General features: G+C 40.8%; 1 protein-coding gene across 1 annotated transcript; it reads right to left on the reverse strand.

The window, feature by feature from the left end:
- Positions 1-847: 847 nt before the first annotated feature.
- Positions 848-23438, reverse strand: atg3 (autophagy related 3). Its single transcript, XM_007901737.2, is given in 12 exon segments — positions 848-1324; positions 2666-2734; positions 4160-4226; positions 4229-4286; positions 4536-4691; positions 5206-5243; positions 6269-6409; positions 7539-7646; positions 7952-8022; positions 9241-9290; positions 11085-11126; positions 23251-23438. Coding segments are annotated over 12 exon segments (954 nt in total). The 5' UTR covers positions 23323-23438; the 3' UTR covers positions 848-1242.
- Between the last annotated feature and the right edge of the window lies 1 nt (position 23439).

Consider the following 23439-nt stretch of genomic DNA (forward strand, 5'->3'; position numbering starts at 1 on the left):
CATTCCAACAATCTATCTCTGGGATTTTCATGGGTAGTTGTGATGCATGGAAATCTCAGCTTGGTTTGGATACCCTTAAGCATGGTGATGGGTTTCTGCATGTGCTAACAAAAAAAAGCCTGTATTAAAAAAAATTGAAAAACATAAGCAAGTAATTGGCATATTCTATTAATAGAGGATATCAATATTCTCTTCAGAACTTGCACACTGAAGTCATGTCTGGTAAATGTTTTGCAGTCCATAGTCTGTATGGACTGTATTCCAATGTTCTGTATTGACTGTAGTGAACCACCTTCCTACATACCAAGACCAGTTCTTATTTTCTAGATTACTCCTGAAAAGACGATTCCCCATCACACCAGTTCTTGCCAGGCTCCACTGGCTCCCAATCACTGTACGGATCGATTTCGAGATTTTCACTCGTTTTTGAATCTCTTCATGCCCTTGCACCTCCGTACCTATCCGACCTGCTTACACCCCACTCTACCACCTGCTTGGATGTCTCTCGTGCCCTCCATTCCATCATCGGTGGCTGTGCCTTCAGCCACTACGTCTCAAAACTCTGGAACTCTCTCCCTCAATTCCTCTGCTTTGCTTCCACTCTCCCCAACTTCAAATCCCACCTAAGGACTTTCGTTTTTGATCGTGCTTATGGTCACTTAGCACTCTCTCTCCCCCTGGCTCATTACTGTGAAGTGCTCTGGGACAACCCCCCCACCCCGCCCCCCAGCGCATGAAGTGTGTTATATAAATGCAAGTTGTTGTTGTTGATGCACATCATCTGCCCCAATGTTTTCAAGTGAGGCACTGTTGTCATTTGCATGAAAATCAAAAGATGAACGTCATATGGGCTTTCTACAGTTTATTTATATTTTGCAAATATAAACAGATTTAACAGAAGAGAACATTCAATACACAGTATGATGGGGAACAGCATTTTCCAAAAGCAGTTAACAAGGATTTAATTTGTTTAATCAAAAGCCGAACAGGAAACAAGCCCAAAATATAAAGTTTATGAAATGAATAATAAAACAAACCATTGTGGCGGGTGATTTCTCTTCCTTTGGGGACATAAACAAAGATTTTAATTCTCTCCAATCTCATTACAGAATATCTGCAAAAGAGAATCCTAACCTGGGTAAACAGCAGTCTGGTAGATTGAGTGACAACATTAAAAAAGGCAGCAGCATTTAATCAACCCAGAATGCTTTCTGAGAACATTTTGATTGTGTAAACATCGAGTTACATGGTGAAGTGTCTCGTGTAATCATACTCAATTGTTGGAATGACTGCTTGAACAAACTTCAAAAAAATAAGAAGGTACCTGAAAAAAAATGGGTTAAGGAAACCAAACCACGAAGAACAACTGGAATGAATGACTTATTTACGAATAGTTTCCGTTTCACCAGATCAAAATAAATATTAAAGCACAAGTCTATTTTCTTGGGTCTTAATTAGCTCACAATAGCATCTGGAAATCCTTATTGACTGAAAGAGCACTGCAAACACCACATAATAAATAATAATCCTTGCATTTGATATAGCGCTTTCACGTCGGGAGGACGTCCCAAAGCGCTTCACAGAACACACTGTAAAGTGAATTGACTGTATATTTGTGGGCGAACGCAGCAGGCAATTGCGCACAGCAATGTCCCACAAACAGTTGTAGATTGAAAATGACCAATTTATTATTGTTTTGGGTTTTGGAGGGATTATTATTAGACGTGTGGAGTAAGGAAACTTGCCCAAGGTTTCGCCCCTGCCTGGAATTGAACTCAGGTCTCTCACTTGCAAAGCGAGTGCTCTAACCACTGAGCTACAGGACTCCCTTATTTGTGGTAACTTTAATTCATTTTTCAGTTGCTGTGCAGGAAAGAAGGCAAAGACAGAAGAATAGGGGAAACATATTTATTCCTATAAATTGCTAAATGTAAACAGACATTTGGTAAGGTTTCTCTCACTTTTATCTTTCTGAGGATGGGGAAGTTGTGAGCAGCAATCTCAATGTATATTGTAATGGGTCAGGTGGTGGGAATTATTCTGCACTATTGCTGCTTTCAGACAGTTTATAGAGACTATCGAATGGGTTCTAGTTTGCAACACTTTGACAGATTTCTCAAGAAATGTGCACAGACTGTGAGGTCCTATGGACCAATAAAGTAGAATAAATAAAAATTCTATTTAAATTCAGCCTTCAATTTCTTCCCTTTCATTTTGTCTGGGTATTAACAAGTAGTCTCTCATAGTAACTGGTATATACAACAACAAAATTACATTTGTAACGCGCCATTCACATTAGGAGGACGTCCCAAGGCATATATAAATAATGGTGTAGAAATTCCAACTGCGTCAAGATTTATTCTTTTTTCTTTGGCATTTCTGGATGCATTTCCAGAGCATCCAGAATTTTGTGATTTCCAAGTAGTTATAATTTTGAAGTCAGCTTTCTGCATGTTCTTTTAACAAAATTATAGAACACCGGCATCAACGTTAAGATTGAATTCAATAATTTGCCAAATTCAACACGTTCTGAAATGCTACATAAAAGTTCAATGGTTTAACTCCACATCATCCAAACGAAAAAACGAAATTAGTATAGACGATTCATATAAATTTTACCACAAAATGGCAAAAGTGTAATCATTTCAAATTCCTAAAAGGATACATATGTACACCCAGTTCACCTCCGCCTTCTGCAACTGTTTCGATGATTTTCTTCATTACCTCTGCATGTCTGTAACAAATTAGTTAAAATTTCAAATTTGCTGCAACTACAAGTGAAAATTCATTTACAAATGAATGAAAATGAAGAGGGAGCAAAGGTAGGTTAAATGCTTTCACTCAATCACATGTACCAGATATACAAGTACAAGTGTGTAGCAAATCGAAGAAAAGTCACACTCAAAATAAAACCAAAGACATTAAAATTGCATAGAACTGAATTACAAATCAAATAAATTAATAAATAAGAACTGGACAGAAAAGTTTGTGCCTTTGTTAACAGTAGTTCCCCAATTGTAAGGGATAACATAATAATAATCCTTGCATTTAATATAGTGCCTTATCATCATTGAGATGTCTCAAAACGCTTCACAGAATATACTGTACTGCCAGTACACAGCAGTTCTCATGTCATGGATTGTTCTAGCTATTATCAGAGTTACTCAATGTTTGTAGTATGCATGGTTTGTACCTTCACAATATGTACTCAGGTGTGTTTCAAAGTGACATTGGTAAGGACACTCTGATTATCATCCCAAATGTCAGAGAGGTTATCAAGAAAAGGCTTTGCATCAGCTCCACCGAACACAAATCAAAAGGCGTTCCACTGATCACCTGCTGCTTACAAAATGTACTTCTGTTTACAAAGGACAAATAGTCACTTCCGGTTTCATGGTCGCAAATTGTAGATAAGGAATGAGTGCAAATCTGCACAAAACCAACATAGCATGTTACAAGCAATTGTGGAGAGAGAAAGTTGAAAGAGTAAGAATAGCTGATCTGAATAACACAGACATGGTATCATGGATTGGTTCCAGTTTGGAAACTGAGTAATCCCCAACCAGTCCAATGATCAAGTCCAGTTCTGTGTTAGAAATATTAACTTTACACCTGGGATTCTGTTTTTCATATGTTGCTATTTTTTGTTTCACACAGTTCAAGAATTTGTGGCTACAATAACAATAATCCTTGCATTTGCCATAGTGCCTTATCACGTCTTCGAGACGTCTCATAGCGCTTCACAGAATACACTGTAAAGTGAACTGACTGTAATTTTGTGGGCAAAACATAGCAGCCAATTGGGCACAGCAGTGTCCCACAAACTGTTGTGGATAGAGTGATTAAGTTATTAATTATTTTTTGGAGGGATTATTTCCCCTGGGCGTGTGGAGTAAGGAAACTTGCCCAACATTTTGTCCTGCCGTGAATCGAACCCAGGTCTTCTCGCTTGTGAGGTGAGTGCTCTAACCAATACGTTACAGGACTCCGCAATCTATTGATGATGCTTCTTAAAACCTTCAGGGAATTCCTCAATCTGTGCCTCAAACATGAGTTGGTCGTTCACATAATGAGCATTTAAAGATTGCTTTCACGCACATGAATAAAACTCTCTTTTGTCCCAATTTAATCTCCCAATTGTTTGCAAATAAAGGTTTACCTGCACGGATGAACTGAGCACATTGATGGTGGAGGCAAGTGAGGATGATTTTCAATTGTCACTGTTTCTTGACATGGTCCTGGCTAATGTCTTCATACATCTCTTCAACTGTCAAAGGTTGTCTTTGCTGAATAGAGAAGATCTCAATGTAACAAATTTGATCAAACACATTTCAAATAGTTTTAAATACATTAATCCTAATAGATAGTTGCACCAGAAATGCAGATCAATTAATGTTTGTCATAAATATAGTTATTATTTATGATAATGCAGTGTTTATGGTCTACAAAATCCCTATAAGATACAATAGCTAGTTTCTGAACTAACCTGTAGCACTGTAAAAAGTCTCGGTATTTTCACTAAAAGAATTACTTACCTCATCATAGCCGAACAACCAAAGTCTTGGAGTCTGATAGTACTTGTCGTAAGTAATGTAAAGATCATAGGTCCTAGTCTGAAGGATCCCATCTTCTCCAGCAGCATCTGCTTTAGGTTTGTTATCTTCTGCTAACTTGCTGGTGTCCAGAGTTGCCTTGTGAGCAAAAAATAAAAAAAGACATTCAGCCATCACTTTAAATGAAACTTAGGTTGTACAAGTTGGTACTGGATTCAAAGTAGGTCAAATAATACTTTCAATGTTCTTCCATTTAGATTACATTTTAATCCAAAGCCTATCCCTAACAGAAAGGTTTCCTTTTGTATTTCACCAACCACTTGGTTCTCACAAGCACCCTGTGATAATGACTGTCCTCTCTGCTTTGACATCGTTCTTACAGGTATGAATAACACAACCCACTCTTTTGGGGAACAGTATATGCCAAACACGACTAAATTTATTTAAATACAGAAACATTTAGAAAACAAAAATCTAAAAAAAAATGTCCTCTTGCAGTCGATCGAATCCAAATAAATATTTCAAGCTTCAATAATATTCATGTACCTTGACACAAAACGTGTCAATTGATACTACGGTATATAAATTAATTGCCAATAAAGAGTCATAAAAATGTAGTTTTCTACCGAATCTTGCTGTATATTTAACTTACATCATCTCCATCTTCTAACATGCCACTCTCTTCATATGCTGTAATGAAAAACATATTGCCATTTAGAAATCTACTAAGATGTCAGAAGAGCACACACTAATCAGGATTATTGACAGATTAACAGATTGTTACCTGCATATGTATATATGGAGAGGGGTTAGTTGCTGAGAAAACAAAGCAAACCAAATTTTCCACCCTCTAGTGGAAGATTCTAAAACTTTTCTGAATCCCAGTTTTAGTAGTTATGTCATTTGATATTTTGAAATAAGGTTATTTGAATGAACATTGCATAATATTCCCTCCTTTGGGATTACAATCCATCAATTTAGTCTATTTGGCTCAATTTATTGCCTATGAAATGGTCAATAGCAACTATCGTACGTAAGATTGTTGTACAAAGGCTGTTATTAGGATTCCTTTTTGTAAGATCAGACAGTTTCCTGCTCACCTCATTTCTTAATGTAGGTTTTCTATCTATTTCAATGAACAATCCTTGCCGACGGGGCATGATCATCATGTTGAGGCTTTCTGGCTTCCATAAATCACCTTGATGACTTTGCTAAGTCCCTGGAAACTGAAGTGCAGTTTCTCCCTTAACATTTAGTGTGGGATTATAAAATCACCCAAGTCATAAGAGTTGGAACAGATGCAGATAGAGGTGAATACTCCCTGGCTTGAACTTGCCTGTACCAAGCTTGCTGTTTTAGTTCAAAAGACCAAGTGGGGTTGTTGACACATCACCAAGGTTAAATTAAGAATAAATAAATACCTTGATAAAAATTGGGCAAAAAAGGCAAGTGGGGCCAGTTTATTTGAAATAGGTGTGCTGGCATGAGACCTTGGGACGTCCTCCTGATGTGAAAGACGCTATACAAATGTAATTTGTTATTGTTGTTGAAAGAAACTTTTTGTTGGTATATGAAAGAGGGAGATTAACTATCCGTGGTCTTGAGGATATTTTATTATTAACTCACGCACATACACAACACACATAAATTTAAAGAGCAGACTTCAAGGTTTTTTTTTAACCAGTGAATCTGATCGTTTGTAGCTCTAACCTTACCTTCCATATCAGCTGCTTCTTCATCATCATCATCATCATCATGGTTCTCATCCTCACCCGCTAGGTTCTTCCCTGTGCACTTTGAGTTATCTTTGCTTTCTAAAGTGATTTCTTTTACCGAGTCTGTTAACTCAGCAACACCTGCTAATTAAAGGTTACAAAATGAAGTAAAAAGAAATAGAGAGAGAGAGAATGAGTACGAGTGAGTGAATGATGGAGAAAGAAACAGAGAAAATGAGGGAGAGAGAGAGAGAAAATGAGGGAAGGAAAGAATGTGGGAGTGAATGAATGAGAGGGAGAGGGAAAGGGAGAGAATGAATGAGAGTGAGGGAGGGAATGAGGGACAGTGAGTGAGGGAATAAGGGAGGGAAAATGGGTTGAGGTTCAGATGAGGAGGATGAGGATAGGTAAGGGGCTTCACTGGTCACTCAATCCATGTCTGTTTGTGGGACACTGTTGTGTGCAATTGTCTGCTGCATTTGGCCCACAAAATACACAGTCACTCCACTTTATAGTATATTCTATGAAGCACTTTGAGACGTCTCGAAATTGTGATAATGCTCTATGTAAAATGCAAAGATTACTATTATATCTTCCAATGGCAAGGTTTAATTACACTAAATTCTGATCAAAATTCATGTAGTCATTGAATGTGATCACTTCAAACCGACCCTAATTCTCTAAGGGCTTTAGTTTGTTGGATTTCTTAACAAGGAATTCAAGTTGCAAATTGTACAATTCTTCCAGTAACAAGTACGTTACAACAACCCACAAAAATCCAGTCCAACGAGGATCTACATCCGGAGCAGAATTCCTGTGGAATTCCTTTTTGTTAAGAAATCCAACCCATTTTAACCTTAAACATCCTTTGCCCCAAAACAAATAACCATAGGAACATGTGCATTCTGTTGAATTTGTACTGCGCAGATCACCAGCAAAGGAGATGCACAGAACAAATAAAAAGGCATATTCATGTTTTAACATCCAAAACTAGTTTCAATACAAACAAAAGAAATCTGCTTCCTCTTAATCAGTGGATCAGAAAATGTAAGGCAAATGATTTATTTCTCATAAACCTGCATTTTACTACTCATGTCTACTCAGAAATTTATAGCTCAAATGGAATTCAGTAATGCTAAGCAAGATATGTTACAAATCCTACTGCCTCATAGACCTTCAGATGCAAATACCAAGTAACTCACTGCATATTATCTGGTCTGTGCTGTATTCTCAATGCGTAATTCATCATGTTGATCTATTTTCCCAGTACCTGGATTGTGAAATGTATCCACCCAACCCCCATCTCCATCGTCCTCTTCAATGACTGCTTCAAATTCGTCAGAGTACTCCATCTGTTTGCACCTCTTATAGCAGGGGACTGTGGTGAAAGAAAAGAAGCAAAATCAGTTTTATAAATCTCCTTCTACTCAAAACGAAAAGCAATGATCTAAGATGGTCCAATAAACTGTTAAGTAAAATTTACTATGGGTGCATCCAAATATTTAAAGTATTAAATCGAATTGCTGCTGAAAGTAGGCACTGAAAACCTGTACCGAATAGTTCAGTAAAAAACATATTTTGCAGAACTATGCACAAGGTCAAATAGCAAGGAGACTGCACTAATAATTCTGCATGTGTGTCAACGTGACCTAAAGGATTCAGTAAGTACAATACTTCTCATACCATTTCTAGTCAGCAAAAACTGCTTCTCCTTGGGCAGGTAAGGCTTGACTTTGGAATCTTCCCCTGTTCCCCTGAAGAAATAAGTTCAAACAGGTGCTATCAGTTCATTAACTCTGAAATTACTTAACTTATGTTTGTCAATTGAAATGAATCATAGAAATCATGGGAAACAAGACGACCATTCACCCCACAGCTCATCCATTAGTACGAAGATCTGCCATAATCTAAAGCGGATGGAACAGACTCGCTGGGCTGAACAGCCTCTTAGCTATTATTTATCTGAACCACCATTTTCATTCGCCCAGGCTATTCACTTTACAATATATTCTCTGAAGCGCTTTGAGACGTCTCAAAGATGTGATAAGGCACTATACAAAATGCAAGGATTATCATTATCATTATTTCCCTATGCCCTTTTATACTCTTCCTCTTCAAAATGTTTAATGAATTGCCTTTTTATACCAAACAAAAATCGCATTGTAAACTTTAAAGTATTACTTGTGTCTAACATTTACCTTCTGAAGAGCTCAAGAGCCAGTAAACCCAAGTTAGATTAAAAAACATCAGAGCTAAGCAACCCTTTATGAACAGAACTTTGTTTCATATAGGAAATGGATTTTTAATGTAGTAAGTAAAATTATATTACCACTTCATTCTAGTGCTATCGAAATTTTTACAAAAACATATTTTTTAAAAAATCACTTCCAATAAGTTTTCACAACGACTGCACATTCACAACTGTAGAACTTGGAACCAGAAAAGCACTTTTGCACTTAATGATTTTTGAAGTTGTAAAAAACATTGTTAGTGGAATTTTATTTAGGGAAATTAATATTAAAGGAGCAAAATACATCTTTGCTACGATTAAGGTGCTGATCAGTTGGAGTGATGAGGAGGAATCAGGGTGTAACAAAGACTTACGCAAGATCCAGAGCGAAGTAGGGGGGATCAAAACTATCTATCAGCAACACAAGATTAAATACATTATTTTGTTTCAAGCTGAGGAGTTCATAATTGGTGTATTCTAGAATTCTACAATCTGGCATCCAAGCATAATTTGTTTGCGATATGAAATAAGATATGTAAACAGTTGCCATCAATAGTAATTTAGTTGCTTTCTGTAGATATTTTGCCCATAACATACTCAGTCAATCCACTTTACAATATTTTCTGTGAAATGCTTTGAGACGTCTCAACAATGTTTCGAATGCAAGGATTATCATTATTTTTGTAGATTTTCATTCTCACTAGTTCACATGACATCTTTTCCCCACCCCCGATTCACTTACCATTGCCAGGTGGGGCAGTGATGAACTAGATGGTCTCCCGCTGCCACAAACTGTAAAATAATAAAAGGAAACTCACAAAATTAAGTATATTAATTGGTATAAAAATCATTCCACAATGATGATAAATGTCTACTGTAAATATCACCCAGATAAGAAAGGAAAACTTATGTAAATTAATCTAAACCGTGCCCTTCACTGGTCATTGAATCTAAGCTTGAATTCAGCAATTCTAACAAAATTGGGAAGTTACTGTAAATATATCTTGTTTGAAAAACAGTTCACTGAATATGCATGGAGGTTAAGAATAGCCACTAAGATAGCAGTCAAGGAGTCAGCAATTGAAACAGTCAGTGTATAAAAGAAATGTCCCAAATTCTTATTTATGGAATTAATACAATTTACATTTATATATTTGGGAGGAAGTTTCAAAATCAGTAAATAACCTTATCAATAAGAAGCTCACACTTTGAAATTAGCACAAAATAAATTGATAATAATATATTTTTTATACAGGCTGACCAAAAAGTCATGATAACTACTCTATTATCTAAAAAAATATATATTCTAAAAAAATAATAATTTCTTTCAGATTTATTAGACATTGTAATAGTATCATGGCTTTTTGGTAAACCTGTATATACATGCAGTAAGATGCAGCACCATCTCAGGGAAGAACCAGGGTTAAGTTGAAGAGTACATATAGAATATATTCAACTTACTTATTTGGACATAGAAAAATGCAGCACCAAGGATTCCACCTTCTTATCAAGGAAATATTTATTTTAAGCTTGGATGTACAGAACTTGGCTAATTGAAATGAAAATATACGATTACTTAAATGAAAAGGAATAACACCAGATTTGGTTGACTCATTTTTAATCAGTACGAAAGTCTCTGTACCACTAATACAGAAAGCAAATTAACATCATTTGGTACCCACGAACGAACGCTCCAGGATTCAAACCAATAACTCAAGTCCAAATCCAGTGGTCAACCAAATGATCCACCAAGGACATTTGGCATAAAGAGTTTTGATAGAGGTTCGCTCAAATTTGTAATCACTATCAACTATTTGGAGCTATTATTTGGCTCCAAAAGTTTTTGGAACCAAGCTACACTATGCAGAGGCAGTTCATCTGCATTTTTCGTCTAACATGCAGTGACCTCCAATAGGATTCCTTAATTAAAGAAACCAGGCTTAAAGGAATTTCTCTCTGATGCAATCGAATGTCACCATGCTCTCCAGATGCAAGCAACAAGAACAACAAATTACATTTATCTAGAACCTTTCAAGTCAGAAGGACGTCCCAAGGTGATGGATAAAGCGTTTTATATCAATAAATTCAACTTGTTCTTTACTTAGTAAAGTTGTTTCTATAACAGCCAAACCAAGTTATAAATAAAAGAAGACATAGTCCATAGTGGAGTCCTGTAGCTCAGTGGTTAGAGCACTCGCTTTGCAAGTGAGAGACCTGAGTTCAATTCCAGGCAGAGGGCGAAACCTTGGGCAAGTTTCCTTACTCCACACAGAGCCTAATAATAATCCCTCCAAAACTAAAAAACAATAATTAAATTGGTCATTTTCAATCTACGACTGTTTGTGGGACATTGCTGTGCGCAATTGGCTGCCGCGTTCGCCCACAAATATACAGTCAATTCACTTTACAGTGTGTTCTGTGAAGCGCTTTGGGACGTCCTCCAGACGTGAAAAGCGCTATATCAAATGCAAGGATTATTATTATTATTATTTTTATTATTTTCCAAATTCAAAAGAGTTCTGATGAATGTCTCATCTACATGTTCCATGATTCCAGAGTCAAAACAAATTAACTTTCCACACTCACCTCTTCCGGAGTAATTACTCCAGTCTCTTTAAACTTCGACTCCTGTATTGAGAAGATTGGAGAAGCACGGGTTAATTATAACAAGGCTATTGCTCCAAACAAGCTGTTCTTCATAATCCAGCACAGCGATTAGTGTGGAAATTGAAACTGCACTGGTTCACCCCACTGGGCAGTACTGTAAAATTAAGACACATAAGAACATAAGAAATGGTAGACGAATAAAAGACCAAGCTCCATCTAGTTCGTCTTCCACCTACCTGGTGGTCACATGCATATATGTCCCAAACTACCCATGTACTATATCCCATGTTATTTCCAAAAATAAAACTATCTAATCTGTGTTTGAAGGAAACAACATTTCTTACTTCAACCATCTCCCCAGGGAGCTTGTTCCACAGGTTGACTATTCACTCACTAAAACAGTGTTTGCATAGATTGTTCTGAATTTAACCCCCTTCAATCGCAGGCCGTGTCCTCTGGTTTTACTATTCTGGACAAGTTGAAACAGCCTGTCATGATCTATATTGTCTTGTCCCTTCAGAATCTTAAAGACAGCAATCACGTCGCCTCTCCATCTTCTCTTTTCCAGCGTGAACATGCCCAATTTACTTAGTCTCTCCTCATAGTCTAGTCCTTTCATTCCCTCAATCATTTTGGTTGGCCTCTGTATCTTCTCGATTTCTCCAATATCCTTTTGTAGTGCAGCAACCATAACTGTACATAGTGCTCTTAGTATAGTCTCACCAATGATCTATACAGTGGGAGGAAGGCCTGCATCCAAAGGCTAAAGAGCTAAAAACCTGCGCATTATTTAAGGGTTAGTTACAGTTTGAAGCATAACATTACTTGACTGAAGCTGATTTTAAGTTACAAATTCAGTCTGGATACTAAGATGACAAATGATCTTTCAGGGTTAACCTGACCTGCATACTCTGAATGAGCTGTCAGATGCTGATGCTTGAAATTAAAAATCAATATATCTAAGGTGTAGCTCCATTCCATCGCTTTTAAAAAATGGGTCTCACTGCTCTAACTTGGGCTTCACATGTAGAGAAAAGGATGAGCAGCTACCCTGCTAATGCTATGGGGAAGCTTTACTGTTCCCTCAAAGTCTCCAGACCAGAAGCTACATATGGTCTAGAAGCTCCAAGATGCCATCCGGTGTGAAGAGTGCTATATAAATGCAAGTTGCTGTTGCTGTTGTACATCAACATAGTGACTTGTGGTCTTCACATTAGTCCTACTACTCCAATGCAGGGTAAGTTTAATTCCAAATAATAGAGGCTTATATTAATATAAACTTATGAGAATTAAAATCAATCTGAATATTAATATGCATGAAGGAAAAGGGTTCATTGGTGCAGGTCCACTTCTAGATCCCTGCAGTCCTGTTTGTGATGCTTACCACTTCCCAGGTTTTAATACTACAACAACTTGTATTTATACAGCACCATTCACAGTGTCTTATAGTGTCTTAAAATATCCACAACTGTAGCACACAAAAATTAAAGCCTGCTGATGAGCTATGATTTCCTCTAATTCTGGCCCAAAGAGGGGCATGTGCACCTTAAATTATTCCCCCCAGCCTGTCAATACTCACACATGAACAATAACAACTTGGGTGTTGTATTTGAGGACATCTGTCAAAACATACCCTAGTAGAAAGGAGAGGAGGGAGAAGAGGAGGGAAGAGCTAAATTTGGCAGAGAACCTCCACTCCCACCCAGCCTCTCCAAAATCTAAACATGGAACATGTCTTGAAGAAAGCCACAAAACAAAAAAGGTTTTAAAATAATTTTGTTCACCTCAGTCTCAGATGCCGAACTTGGTGCTTCAAGGACGTTAGATCGTTCAGTACTGCCAGGGGCGTACTGATGTCCCTTTTATTTCACAGGAAGAGTTCAGCAGCTCTGAATGATGTGTGAGCACAGGTACAATTTTGTTGGGGCAGTCAGGTGTCTGACACATGTGGAAACCCATCACCAGCTTAAGAGTATCCAAACCAAGCTGAGATTTCCATTCATCCCAACTACACATGGAAATCCCAGAGACAGATTGTTGGAGTGGAAGCGCACTCTCTCCCTGGAGGCACACATCCTGCTTACCCAATTTCGGAAGTATTAGGCACAGATTGGCAAGAGCCAAGGCTTGCGGACCCCAGTGTGTGTTGGCAAGAAAAGCACAAGGTGTGTGCTGTTGCCTAGCTGCAGGCTTGCAGAATTTTCCAAGCAGTCGTAGGCTCACGACAGTGAGCGTCACTTCCACTGCTCCAGGAAGTAAATGGGCCCAGATAAGTTTAGAAACAGGCTAGCTCAATGGCCAAACACCTTACAAATAGCTCTCTGTAGGAATCAGAGTACATGATGCTCATTTCACAAAATAAGCAAAAAAATTCCTTTAAGGCAGAAGCTGTGCAGAACATAAATTTGGCTCTTTTCCCTGAGCAAAGTTATGAACTGAAGTAATAATAATACTTATATTTGATATAGCGCCTTATCACATTGTTGAGACGCCTCAAAGTATATTTTGAGAAAAGAGATGCCAGAACAACTGCCAGAACTGCACCAATCAGTCGGCTTGTCAATGCTTTGGCAACAAGAATGCAATGAAACATTTCATTTTCTGGGAAAAATATTCCGTCAACACTTAATATTTGAAAGAAACCTAATTAAAATTTGCTGTACGGAATTTCAAAATTTCCATACAAAAACATCTTTCTGGATAATTCTGTAGCAGAAGGGTAATTAGACTGTAATTTAGTGTAAGGAATAGGGCAACCAAGTCAAACTTCAAGATATATCTTAACATGTATTCCTATCTAATATATTATTAGAATTAGCTTGTCAAACCTCAGCACACAAGTCCCCAAGCCAAGTTTCTCTCCTATCTTGCCTACTACTCTCAGAAATTAGGTTAATGGGGCCCAGCCCTCCAAGGAGAATGTGCACTCCATTCCAGACACAGGGAAATTTCCATGTAAAGATGACATGCATATGTTCATTTTCGGTAAGGTTTTCGGTATGCTTAAGCATAGGGATTGTTTCCCATATGTGTTAGACACACATACAAAAAAAAATAGAATCTAATATAACACACTGAAACAAAGTTTTCCCCTAGCTCATTAAAAATCGATTTGAGTGAATAACGGGAATATTTATCTAACCTTAAAATCAATATTATTAATTTTAACCAGTTTCACTCTCCCTCACTGCGTTACATTTAAAAGCTCTTAGCAGCATGTGTTCCATTGAGTGTTTGATCATCTGTTTATACTTATCCCTATAATCCTGCAATACCATTCTTAACCAGAAAATTATCAAGATCTCTTGAGATAAATGAAGATAATTTACACCTTGAGAGTCTCTTCCATATGTGGTGGGGCAGCAATACATATTATCTTTACAACTGCCCACTTTAAAATCCATCTTGCGTAAATGGTCCATGCTATCAATATTTCCAACATAATGCACCTTGCAAAATCATAAGCAAAAAGATTAGTTTGAATTTGAGCAACCCCATAGAAATAAAGAATAAGAATACTCAAAGCAATGCTAATGTTTGGGGATGTTCCCTTTGTTCAAGTTTGCCCAATATTAACTCTGTGTAAAAATATTAGATTTGCCATAAATGTATTAATTTTTAGTATTAATACTGTACTTTGTATTAGTTTGGGAAAAAGATTTTTTATAATACATTTGCATTTGGATTTCCACTAGGTTTTCAAGGCTGATGCTGCCAGCAACTCGCCTGCTCATACTTTTGCTACTGACTCCATTTGTCTTAACAGCTAACCTGGTGTAAACTGCCTTAAATTGGCTGTAATAGTAATTTCAATTGGCTGCTGTGTTCTGCCCACAAAATATAGTCAATCCACTTTAAAATAAAATAAGTAATCCTTGCATTTGATATAGCACTTTGCGCATCTTCTAGACGTCTCAGAAAGAATATACTATAAAGTGAATTGACTATCATTTGTGGGCGAAACATGGCAGCCAATTGCGCACAACGGTGTCTTACAAACAGTGACCAATTTTATTATTGTGTCTTTTTCTTGAGGGGTTATTATCAGGTGTGTAATAAACTTGCCCAAGGTTTCGCCCTGCTGGGAATCAAACCCAGGTCTCTTGCTTGCGAGGCAAGCGCTCTAAGCACTGAGCTACAGGACTTTACAATATAATCTGTGAAGCACTTTGAGACGTTTCTATTGAGACACCATATCAACCTGTCAACTCCTGCCATTCAGCAGGCTCCGCCATGCTCCACGTTCTCCGCCTGCCCCGCCCCATCATCGGCGGTCAGGCCATCAGCCTCGCTGGCCCCATCCTTTAGAACTCCATCCCACATTCCTTTGCCTCGTTCTCTCCCTGCCTTCTTCAAGGCACGTCTCAAAACCTTCCTCTTCAACCGCCGCCTTCGGCCACACTCCTGTCCCTACCCTCTCTGCACTCCACCCTCCCTGATTCCAACCCCCTGCTCGGGTCCAATGCCTGACCTGATAAGGTGCTATATCAAATGCAAGGATTATTATTATTTATTACTTTTACAGTAACACAGCATAATATTCATTAAGTTTCCTTTTAAGAAAGAGAGACTGACCATAGTCAATTCATTTTTAAAACCTGGTAAATTAGTAGAAATTAAAAATTTTGAGCTATGGTTTTACATTCCAATCACATGCCCCGGAGAAATTCCTCATCAACATAAGGACTGAGTGCACAATTTTCAGGACAATTCACGAGGCACACTTAAAGCCAGAATGATATTACACAAGGGCCAATTCTTACTTCCCCAAATTGCAAGCTGGAAATATACAAAAATATCTAATAATGAAAATGTAATATGAAGTCTACACTGGTAGAAGTGGCAGACCTTTCTGATCTCAGCACAAAATAAAAAGGCTCCAAAACTGCAGATTTGGTATTATTAGGCTGGATTTATGTGCTGATGTGGGCATATAATAATAATCCTTGCATTTGATATAGTGCCATATCACACCTTCGAGATGTCTCAAAGCGCTTCACAGAATATACTATAAAGTAGACTGTATATTTTGTGGGCAAAATGCGGCAACCAATTGCGCATAGCAGTGTTCCACAAACCGTCGTGGATGGAGTGACCAAATTTTTATTATTCGCGATCCGCCAATCAGCTAACAACCGGGTTTGTACTTACTGCTAGGTAAACAGCAGCATGTGAAGTAAGGAAACTTGCCTAAGCTTTCGCCCTGCCCGGGAATCGAACCCAGGTCCTCTGGCTTGCAAGGCGAATGCTCTAACCACTAAGCTATAGGACAAAATGCCATAGGGATGCCATCACTAGATCGAATAGGGCCAGGATGCTTGTGCAATATATTTCAACTCATTCTCTCTCATCCAGTCCTGGCTCTGGTTGCAGTGTCTTCCCCCAGGCTGATTGACAACTCTGGCTGATAATATTTTAACATCAAATATTAAACTATTGTGCTCCTGAGCAAAAGTTTCTCTTTATTTAAGATTCTGGTTTCTAAAAGGGTCAAATACAGAAGTTAACATTTCCCATCAAAATGAATTGAGCAGATGACAAGTATACAAATCAAGCAAACCTAACTGTAATTCCCCAATATTCAATACGTGGAAAGGAAAATGATTTCCGAGAGGGCGGTGGTCCTTCTGCAAACTGCAGATTTGTTCATAAAAACCTGTAGAGTCAAGATAAATTAGTGAGAGAATATCCTACGGTGTCGAGCACTTAATACAATTGCAACACATTAAAGGAGGAATGAAGTCTGGAGGAAATCGTCTTTGTTCAAATTACACCCATAGAAACTCATAAATAAATATTTCTCAGCTTTGTTTCCACTCGCAAAGAATCCTACCTTTAATCTCACATCTGGGAACTACCTCCTTCTCGCTGGGCAGCTGTGGTGACATTGTTGTCACAGGAAAGAGCTTCCTGTGTCCTGAAATAGTCTTGTTGAGATTAGTGGGGGTTGCATCCAATCCAGTCACCCAATTTCAGGAATTCACTGTCCTGGTGAGAATGCAGGATACCTAGCAAATACTGCTAATACAACAACACCTCGCTGACAACGAACATTCCCAGGGTTGGGCTGCTCCACATCAGCTTGAAGGCTTCTCCTACGTGATTTTTTTGTGGGAACAGGCTTGTAAAGATTTCCAGTGATGCCAAAATAGAAGATATCGAAACACAGGATAAGTGAATGGAACACAATTCATATTTGTCCATATCAATGCGGTTTCCAGTTTCTCTTTACTGTCGTCATATTTTATCATGCAGCTTCACATCAGGATAGGAGGAAGGATTTTACTTTAAAAAGCAATGTATAGATATCTTGTGCAACAAGAGAAAGATTTATTTTCTATTCTAACCTTCCTTTCACGAAGGCTAAGATATGGTTCAAGGTTTCTAGAATCTTGCTTGATTATGAGAATCTAGACATAACATCTGGGCTATATAAACATATGGATGTGGGTCATTACAAGTCAGCTTATTCCTGTTTATTTCCCTTTTCCATGGTTCACACAAGCACGCTTATAGATGGAGATACTGGTTAGCTGGTAGGAGAGGGAACACAGGCTGATTTTTCTCTATTTAGCTCTGCAATAGAAATGCAAATACACCACTCCCATTATTGCCTGAGCTTAGATTCACTAACTCAGCACAGCCCAGGAATCAAACGCTTTCCTGGTCCATACACCTCAGCAATAATTTCCATCAAGTTTATTTTAGATGAATAAAATTGGTGTCAGAAAACAATGGAAAAGGCTTTAGATTCACTTATGTCAATTCCTGGGCAAAACAATGTGTATTAATATTCATGTTAACAACCCACCCCTCTCCACTTCCTGCAGTTTAAAAAAAAACTTGTATTAAGCTTTATTAGGTTACAGCAAAGAGAGTTCAAGACAATGGGTTAAAAAAAAAGCATCAAGTGGCTTCAAATGAGGGAAGGGAAGAAAACTGCTGAGAACTCATTCAAAAATAATGGACTTGAACATTAACAAATCCTTTCTTAGCTGTTACATAACACTAAAATGAAATTGAAAGTAAAATAGAAGAAGCCTTGTTCTACTTGACTGCAATTGTGTCTTTAGAGCAAAATGATGGGATTATAAACTCTGCCCACTAGATATTGAATACTCAACAATAAATTACATTTATATATAGGGTTTGCACCCTGGTGGATTCATAAGGGATGAAGGTCAAGGGGGGGTGGGAAGATGCCCGAAGGCATACAGGAAGGTCTTAAGACAAGATATTCCTCCCTGCAATACTGCGATCGTATTGTGCCTCAACAGCTCTTGCTAATAAAGCTTTGATTACAAACAACTGTTTGATGCTGTGGATTGTAGAAATCCACAGTTAACTAATAATAATCCTTGCATTTGAAATACCGCCTTATCATGTCATTGAGACATCTCAAAGCCCTTCACAGAATATATTGTAAAGTGTAGTGAATGTGTATTTTGTGAGAAAAACACAGCAGCCAATTTCACGCAGCAGTGTCCCACAAACAGTCGTGGACTGAGTGACCAAATTATTTTTTTGAGAGGGATTATTACCCTTAACTAACAGTGAGATTATGATCAAAAAACACTATTCCTAACTGATCAACCCCATAATTAGATGCCGCATTAATCTGCACAGAGAGTTCGAAATTAATGAATGTAATACAGTTTCCTAAAATGTCAATATAGAAACAAAGTGGTACTGTCAATAAGAAAGTAACCCAAGTTCAATTTTAAGGGACAGGGACATTTAATCACTAACGCATTTCCCTCATCCTTTCCTCTATTCTTTTCAAACATACGAGAAATGGATTTACACTACACATTTTAACCCTTCTTTAAAATTTCTCAATTTCAAAAGATTTTTTTAAAAGAAAAGCACCAAGACTGCTTAGGACTGCCACCTGACATGTGAGATTCACCGAAACAAAAGTGAGGCTCGTCATTGGTGAACACTGTTGCCTCCACAGTCACACTGGAAGCCACCTCAGGAGCTTGCCCACCACAGTGAGAATCGGGTGAGGTCTGGTCAGGAATTCAATTACCCTGGGTGAAAAGTTAATACAATAAAATTCACATGAGTCACATGAGTTAGCACCATAACTTTTAATATGACTTATGTGAAGTCCATGTTCCAGGCAAAACCTGTATAAGTCGTATAAAAATTGATTTAATCAATAATCTGCACAGCACATGCATAATTCAATGCAGTTGGTAAGTGCGCATGTGGTATTTCGTCAGGAACCATTTAAACTGATAAGAACAGGAGCCCCAGAAAAGCGGGATCTCGGCCTGGGAACTAACACAGTAAACGTCTCCCGTTGTCTTGTTTGACCCTGAACTGTCCTTTCTCCCCCATATCCGTGCCATGACCGGCACTGCCTACCATCACCTCCGCAACATTGCCAGACTCCGCCACTGCCTCACCCCTCAGGCTACTGAAACCCTCACCCACGCATTCGTCACATCAAGGCTCCGTTATGGAAACTCCCTCTTCATCAACCTTTCCAAATCTTCCCTTCACAAGCTGAAGATCATCCCAAACTCTGCAGCTCGTGTACTCTCACGCACCAGGATCCACGACCCCATCACTCCCACCCTCGCCCGACTCCACTGGCTCCCCATTCCTCAGAGGATGGAATTCAAGATCCTCGTCCTCACTTTCAAGGCTACCCATGGCCTTGCCCCCTCCTATCTCTCTGACCTTCTGACTCCCTACCAACCTGCCCACTCCCTCCATTCAGCGGCTCCAACCTGCTCCATGTTTCCGTCTGACACATCCTACCATCGGTGGCCGGGCTTTCAGCCTCTCTGCCCCGGAACTCCATCCCACAGTCCGCTCGCTTCACTTCCTCCCTTGCCTCCTTCAAGGTAGGTCTCAATACCCTCCTCTTCGATCGTGCCTTCAGTCACCCTCCCAGGTCTCTGCCTTCCCTCACCCCTATCCCACCCCTCCCCCATGCTCAGGTCTTAACCCCTGACTGTTCAGTGCCTTGGGCGTCCTCCCGACGTGAAAGGCGCTCTATAAATGCAATTTTGTAGTGGTTGTTGTTGTTGTTGGTCACTGCAGCTGGGAAGTACGCATGTGGCTCCATTGAATCGTAGGAAATTTAGTTTTGAACCATTGACTCAGGTGCCTTTACCAACAAGCATTGGAATCGCATTGAATCACGGGAAATGAAGTTCTTCTGTGCATCCGTCGACAGATCATAACTATGATTCGTTTTCCATGATTCAATGCAGCCCAAGTAAGTGCCCATACGTCAATCGGTCAGGACGTCATTTCTTGCGATTCAATGCAGCCGGTAAGTGTGGCAGTAATGGATAGGGGAGCAGCATTAAGAGTTGATTAATCTGAATGGTACAAAGTTGCTCTGGTAGGAAACTGAATGGGACTCGGATGCACTTACGACTTAGGCAATTATACGATTTTTAAAGATAAGACTTAAGCAAGTTTTAGTGTTCCACTGAGCAAGCAGTAAGTGAACAACCTGGTCAGTCAGTCACTGAGCAAGTGACCTGTGGTCAATGAGGAGCTGTTCCCTGTCACTCTGTACAAGGTCAGTGAGTAGGTTGTCAGTCATTCACATTCAATGAGGGGTCTGAGTACCTGTTAGGTCAGTCAGTTTGTTCGAGGGGATTAGCAGTACCTGAGCAATCAGTCACTGTGAGCAAGTGGTCAGAAGTACCTGATCAGTCAGTCATACTGAGTGAGAGGTCAGCTAGTACCTGATCAGTCAATCATACTGAATGAAGGGTCAGTGAGTACCTGGTCAGTCAGTCACATTGAGTGACAGATCAGCAAAAAAATGGTATCTCACTCTTGAGTGAGGCGTCTCAAGACTTTTTTTTCATAGCATCCAGGCTTGACTATACCAACACCCTGTTCACCAGTCTCCACAGCTCCTTCCTAGACAGACGATCGAGAATTCTGAAGCCCTCGCCAACACAACGCTCTATGAGCCTATCACCCTATCCTCACACAGTTCAAATAGCTCCCCTTCCTCAGGGGATTGAATTAAAAGTCATGGTACTCACTTTTAAATCCTGATGCAACCTCGCCCCTACCCTGTCTCTGAGAACTCCTACAATCCCACCAACCCTGCAGCTCATTTCACTTAGTAAACACTGACCTGCTTGTACAACTTGTACAAAGTTGCTTTGATAGGAAACTGAATGGGACTCGGGTGCACGTACGACTTAGGCAATTATACAATTACAAAGATAAGACTTTGTTCCCCGCGCTATCTGCCTCACCATCAACAGGTGAGCTTTCAGTAATTCTGCCCCCACTCACTGAAACGCTTTCCCAGAGTCCTTCCCTTCAAAGTCCATCTAAAAACCTACCTTTTTGATCGTGCTTTAGGTCATATTTCTTCTCCCCATCGCCCCTTGGCTCCCACCTGCAGCTCAGGTACCCAGACAGCAGTGTTAGGTAGCTGTCACTCTGAGCCGGGGGTCAGTCAGTGGCTGTCACTCTTAACCAAGGTCAGTCAGTAGCTGTCACTCTGAGCCAGGGGTCAGTCAGTCAGTAGCTGTCACCCTGAGCCAGGGGTCAGTCAGTAGCTGTAACTCTGAGCCGGGGTCAGTCAGTCAGTGGCTGTCACTCTGAGCCAGAGGTCAGTCAGTGGCTGTCACTCTGAACCAGGGGTCAGTCAGAAGCTGCAACTCTGAGCCAGGGGCCATTCATTGGCTGTCACTCTGAGCCAGGGGTCAGTCAGTAACTATCACTCTGAGCCAGGGGTCCGTCAGTAACTATCACTCTGAGCCAGGGGTCAGTCAGTCAGTAGCTGTCACTCTGAGCCAGGGGTCAGTCAATCAGTAGCTGTCACTCTGAGCCAGGGGTCAGTCAGTAGCTGTCACTCTGAGCCAAGGGTCAGCCAGTCAGTAGCTGTCTAAGCGCTCTGAGACGCCGTCCGGCGTGGAGGGTGCTATACGAATCCAAGTAGTTGTTATTGTTGTCATCTGAACCAGGGGTCAGTCAGTAGCTGTCACTCTGAGCGAGGGGTCAGTCAGTCAGTGGCTGTCACTCTGAGCCGGGATCAGTCAGTGGCTGTCACTCTGAGCCAGGGGTCAGTCAGTAGCTGTCACTCTGAGCCGGGGTCAGTCAGTCAGTAGCTGTCTAAGCGCTCTGAGACGCCGTCCGGCGTGGAGGGTGCTATACCAATCCAAGTTGTAGTTATTGTTGTCACTCTGAGCCGGGGGTCACTCAGTCATTGGCTGTCACTCTGAGCGGGTCAGTCAGTGGCTGTCACTCTGAATCAGTCAGTGGGTCATCTGAGGGTCAGTCAGGCTGTCACCGGGGTCAGTCAGTGGCTGTCACTCTGAGCCGGGGTCAGTCAGTCAGTGGCTGTCACTCTGAGCCAGGGGTCAGTCAGTGGCTGTCACTCTGAGCCGGGATCAGTCAGTCAGTGGCTGTCACTCTGAGCCGGGATCAGTCAGTGGCTGTCACTCTGAGCCGGGGGTCAGTCCATCAGTCAGTGGCTGTCACTCTGAGCCAGGGTCAGTCAGTCAGTGGCTGTCACCTGAGCCGGGTGTCAGTCTGAGCCATCAGTGGCTGTCACTCTGAGCGGTCAGTCAGTCAGTGGCTGTCACTCCTGAGGCTCCCGAGGGGTCAGTCAGTCAGTGGCTGTCACTGTGACGTCCAGTGGGGTCAGTCAGTCAGTAGCTGTCACTCTGACCCGGGGCGTCAGGGTCAGTCAGTCAGTGGCTGTCACTCTGAGCCGGGGGTCAGTCAGTCAGTGGCTGTCACTCTGGCCGTGACGCCCGGGGGGTCAGTCAGTCAGTGGCTGTCACTGTGACCCGGGGTCAGTCAGTCAGTGCTGTCATTGAGCGGGGTCAGTCAGTCAGTGGCTGTCACTCTGAGCCGGGGGTCAGTCAGTCCACTGCGGGGTCAGTCAGTGGCTGTCACTGACCGGGGTCAGTCAGTCAGTGGCTGTCACTGTGACCCGGGGGTCAGTCAGTCAGTGGCTGTCACTGGCCGGGGGTCAGTCAGTCAGTGGCTGTCACTGTGACCGGGGTCAGTCAGTCGTGGGCCTGTGGGGGCAGTCAGGGGCTGTGACCGGGGGTCAGTCAGTCAGTGGCTGTCACTGTGACCCGGGGGTCAGTCAGTCACTGCCCACCGCAGGCCGCTGGTGACCCAGCAAACAGACTCTCACCTTCAGTACAGGTGTGAGGAACTCGGCCACCCCCAGCGCGGTCCCCTTGACGGTGTTGATCATGCTCTGCATGGCGCTGCGAGCCTGTGGCGGGCGGGGGCTGTCGCGCGGTGCGGTGCGGTGCGGGGCTGCGGATCTCCCTCCGCGCTGCTCCTGCGACTCCTTCCGCAACTCAAACTCGCGCCTGCG

Source organism: Callorhinchus milii, unplaced genomic scaffold (genome assembly GCF_018977255.1).
Source record: "Callorhinchus milii isolate IMCB2004 unplaced genomic scaffold, IMCB_Cmil_1.0 Scaffold46, whole genome shotgun sequence".
Classification (NCBI taxonomy): Eukaryota; Metazoa; Chordata; class Chondrichthyes; order Chimaeriformes; family Callorhinchidae; genus Callorhinchus; species Callorhinchus milii.